The following is a 4,534-nucleotide window of genomic DNA, read 5'->3' as shown; positions in this document are numbered from 1 at the left end:
TAAGAAGCCTCCATTTTAATTAAATAAGTATCTTTAGATAGCAATTCATGCCGTAATTAAATGACCATAAAAACGAACCACAACACTTTAGTGGGATTAGATGTTCCATGATGGAAACGACGCAAGTGGCGCAGGTCTGTAATAAATGGGGAGTGGCCTTTTGTGCCTTGAACGCATCACTCAGTACGCTGCTCCTCAGACGATGCCGCTGCCTCCACCTGCTGGTGGTCAGGGCGCACTGCAGCACTGAGCTCTGCACGGAGCTTTGACACCATCAGCAGGACAGAGGGGGGGGGGGGGGGGGCAGTTCAAATTAAAAACACTAGTGTTTATTTAGTAGTGTCATTTTCTAGTAATAAATTGATGCATGTTGTGGGTTTTATTTGGAAGCTGTTTCAGTGTGTGTGTGTGTGTGTGTGTGTGTGTGTGTGTGTGTGTGGTGTGTGTGTGTGGTGTGTGTTTTTGTTACCACGAAAAATGACATCTGATATTTGTTGTAAAATATCTTTCAATGACATGTTGGCATGTCAGCAGCAAAACCAAGACCTGTGCGTGTGTGTGTGTGTTGTGTGTGTTACCAAGAAACTACATCTTGATATTTGTTTGTAAAATATCCTTTGAATGGCATGCCTCAATAAAGGCTGTTGCCAGCTGCAAAACCAAGACCTGTGTGTGTGGGTGTGTGTGTGTGTGTGTGTGTGTATGTGTGTGTGTCTGTGTGTGCGTGCGTGCGTGTGTGTGTGTGTGTGTGTGTGTGGTGTGTGTGTGTGTGTAGCAACAAACGGATGTGCCTTTTCTGCACTGAGACAAGTCTAATTGTAGTAGACGGTTGTAAAGCAATTAGACGTTTTAGGACATACCACCCCCCACCGACCCCCCCCCCCCCCCCCCCCCCCCCCCCCCCCCCCCCCCCCCCCCCCCCCCCCCCCCCCCCCCCCCCCCCCCCCCCCCCCCCCCCCCCCCCCCCCCCCCCCCCCTCCTCTCTCTCGCTCTGTCTGTCTGTCTGTGTTTGTGTGGGTTTGCGCGCGCGCGTGTGCAGCTCGAGACCTAGCTTGCAGCAATATTACATATTTGACTCTTTGCCCTGGCTGAAACGCAGCTTTCCTGCCTCCAGGAAGCCTCTACATGCTTCGCTCTTTTCGCAGCTTATAAACAGCTGTAGCTGAGATTGTGGTTTATTGCAGCGGGGACATCAACATGTCCTACACACAACATTGTTAATGTCGATGCTGCGATAACTGAGTGCAAAACAGCCCACAGGCCAAAATGTGTTTGGCTGCCTCTCTGTGTTTTTTCCCCCTCACTGTCACAGTCACTTTCTGAGGAACTCTCTTCTTCGATAAAGGGTCCAGTGATTGTTCATAGTTGCTCTTACTTTTTATCTTTATAATTCTCACAGGATGTAATATCTTAATGTAGAAATTATTATTATTTCATTAGATTTTATTACTAGATATTATTATTAGAATTGCAGTTTTATACCAGAAGAGTTGAGAAAAGCGTTTGTGAGAGAAACCAAATTCTACAAAAAAGTGTGGACAGGCCTTGTGAAGTTTTTGTGGCTCATTTGGTTTGTTGCCGCCATAAAGCAACAAACCAGCAGACGTACTTAAATTTTTTTTTTTTTTAAATCTTTTTTTCTTAATAAAACTGTTTTTCTGTCTCAATTTAATTCATTTGTAAATCAAGTATTTTTTCTAATCTTGTCCCTGAAGGTTTTTTTTTCATTTTTCAGGTTGAAAGGAGACAATGAATTAAATGAGTTGTAGTTTATTCATTTATATTAGGTTCGATTTGTCTTAAATTATCTTAGAAATATACCATGTGTATTAATTCTACTCGAATCAACAGCAATCTTATAATAAATAATAATTTCCTCACATGCTATACAAACTACTCTTTATTTTTTGGATGAAACTAAGAACGACGAGGTATTTTTTAAGTGTGCACAGTGTTTTCACAAATGGTTTTTAAAAAAACGTCTAAAGTGGCAAAAACATAATAAAATAACTTAAACAATGAACATAGGTAGCGTAGAAGACATTCAGGTCAAAGTCGAGGATAGTTCCATGCAGATAACAAATAGGCCTACTATACTTTATACTATATGTGTGTATGTGTGTGTGCGTGTGTGTGTGTGTGTGTGTGTGTGTGTGTGCGTGTGTGTGTGTGTGTGTGTGTGTGTGTGTGTGTGTGTGTGTGTGTGTGTGGCGTGTGTGTGTGTGTGTGTGTGTGTGTGTGTGTGTGTGTGTATATGTCTGCGCAAATTACAACATCTAAAGTCAATACGAGACACTGTGTCCCCTCACACACATGAAAACACTGGATCACTGGAGAGAGAGAAGGGAAAAGAAGCAACAACACAAAACTTTACAACCACATGTGTAACAGCTCAGGAATACTAAGGACAGACGACCCCCACCCTCCCCCCTCTCCTTCCCCTCTTTCTGTCTCGGACTCTGTAATCCTCCATCAGTTCAGAACCGGGTTAAATGTCCCTCCGTCGGTCCTTGTTGTCCTTCTTCATCTTCATCCTGCGGTTCTGAAACCAGATTTTCACTTGCCTCTCGGTCAAATTCAGCAGTCTGGCTATCTCGTACCTACGGTCCCGAGGGAGGTACATGTTAAACAGAAACTCCTTTTCGAGTTCGAGGATTTGGTGCTTTGTGTACGGACAGCGCTTTTTTCTGGTGGGCTTCGCGTGAAGCCAGTTGGCTGACGGGTTATCTGGAAACAAGGGGGTGGTCAGAACCAGGAGAGAAGAGAGTTAGGCCCCAAATGCTCCCAGTCAGGATAGCATTCATAAAACAAGGCTGTGTAGTCTAGAGAGTGGGGGGTTAGGCATGCTGCTCGTGACAAGGTTATACATTTGTAAAGGAATCATTCCGGTTTTATTTCCACCCTGCGCTGAGCAATTTGATGACAGTGATATGAAAAAATCATTACCTAACCCTTTTGGAATGTGTGCGTAATTACGCAGTGGTGTGTGCAAACCACCTTGACAAATATGCATGTAAGACTATGCACTGTGTTATTAACAATAAAAGGCTTTTACGCACGTTTTGTTTTTTTAAAGCTAAATCGGTGTGGTCCATGACAACCCCCCTAAACGTGCAAGCATTTCCATTCATCTAAATTTCTCCATAGAGTGACCAGAGTATAAATAAAACGCTGCATTGCTTACTTGCATCTCGCTCCCTCTTCCCATCTGCTGACGGGCTGTCGTCACAGGGCTTAGACGTGGATGTGGTCTCGCAGGGAATCTCCGCAAGGGACGCTCCGTTTTCAATGTCAGACAAAAGAGGTGTGTGCGTCTCCAAAGTTGTACATTCAGCGCTCCCAATCAGAGGCTCGGGTTTTATCTCATAGTGCATGGCCGCCGACGGTAATCCCGTCAAACACAGGGACGCGGAGACCGGGTCCATCGCCCAGGAGCGCGTAAACATGCCATCGCTGTCCCCGTTCGTGTAGTGGTGATGTATGTAGGTCGGGGCGGCTGTGTTTGGAGGGTGGGCCGGGATGGGACTCCAAGATCCACCGAAAATAGAAGATTTCGCCTGCAAAGGACAAGACTCCTGTCCGCCATATTCGGTGAGCACCGTCTGCTCCACCCCTGCAGCTGATGAGTACCTCGGTGCCATATCTTCGTGCTCGGGAAGAACACGCGAGTCAACATAATAGCTCGTGCCCAGCGTCGACATTGCAAAGAAAGAGCAAAACGCAAAAAAGCTAACGCGTCACAGTCCTGCAATCTTTCCAAAAAACAGATTCATTGCATGATAAAATGTGCTGCGTTCCTGCACCAGCTTGGAGCTCAATGCGTCCAGCAAGTTGAACCTTGCCCAAGACTGGATAGGGCGCCCCAAACACGTGACCGTGGGACAGAACAATAAATAATAAATCAGCCTGCTGCTCAACTAAATGGCCACCATTTTCCCCACCACATTTTAATAGCAAATCCCCGCGCCTTTATTGGGGAATATTTCGTTTTATAAGCAATAAACGTTAGATTTTTTTGTCAGGAGATGTAATGTTGTTGTAATCGAACATAGTTGTTCTAGGGGGGGGGGGGGGGGGGGGTCTAACACTACTTGAAAGTCCCCATTTGTGAAACAAGCTATTCCTTTAAAAATGTGTGTTTCTATAAAAACCTAATGGGATTATTTTTTTCTCCAAAATAATAACAGTAAAAAGGCTCGAACCTATAATAATGTTATGACTTCCTACTATAAAACTCTGTTTTTTTGGAAAGAAATTTTAGCTTTTCAGTGGCTGGCTTGTGCAACATCTTTTTAAATAAGAGAGAACAAGCGAAGATGTGTTTAAAAGGATCGTTGGACTTTACAAGATCTAAACACATTAAGGGTCAGTTCAGTTTCCAGGATGCGCAGTGGTGCGTCTGCGGGGCTGCGGGTCCACTTTGAAGGCAATCTAAAACGGAAAGTGGGGTGAGGTTATTTGGGTGCTATATAACAGTCCTCTTTATCACGGGCAATTGGGTTGTTTTTCTTCAGGTTACAACCTCGCTGTCTAA

General features: G+C 44.7%; 1 protein-coding gene across 1 annotated transcript; it reads right to left on the bottom strand.

Moving 5' to 3' along the window:
* Positions 1–2,194: 2,194 nt before the first annotated feature.
* hoxa9b (homeobox A9b) lies at positions 2,195–3,711 on the bottom strand. The gene is made up of 2 exons (XM_034610226.1): positions 3,185–3,711; positions 2,195–2,727 (listed from the first exon to the last, which is right to left on the bottom strand). Exons 1-2 carry the CDS (start codon positions 3,699–3,701, stop codon positions 2,489–2,491), a joined length of 756 nt encoding a protein of 251 aa, XP_034466117.1. The 5' UTR covers positions 3,702–3,711; the 3' UTR covers positions 2,195–2,488.
* Positions 3,712–4,534: the final 823 nt, after the last annotated feature.

This window comes from Hippoglossus hippoglossus, chromosome 16 (genome assembly GCF_009819705.1).
Source record: "Hippoglossus hippoglossus isolate fHipHip1 chromosome 16, fHipHip1.pri, whole genome shotgun sequence".
Taxonomy (NCBI): Eukaryota; Metazoa; Chordata; class Actinopteri; order Pleuronectiformes; family Pleuronectidae; genus Hippoglossus; species Hippoglossus hippoglossus.
This window is presented reverse-complemented; position numbering and strand designations above follow the sequence as displayed.

Bases quoted from the DNA above. Each gene is read 5' to 3' on its own strand.
- hoxa9b (XM_034610226.1), bottom strand. From the start codon at position 3,701: ATGTCGACGCTGGGCACGAGCTATTATGTTGACTCGCGTGTTCTTCCC. The intron at 2,728-3,184 runs GTAAGCAATGCA...CCTTGTTTCCAG, and splicing joins GAAGAGGGAGCGAGATGCAA to ATAACCCGTCAGCCAACTGG.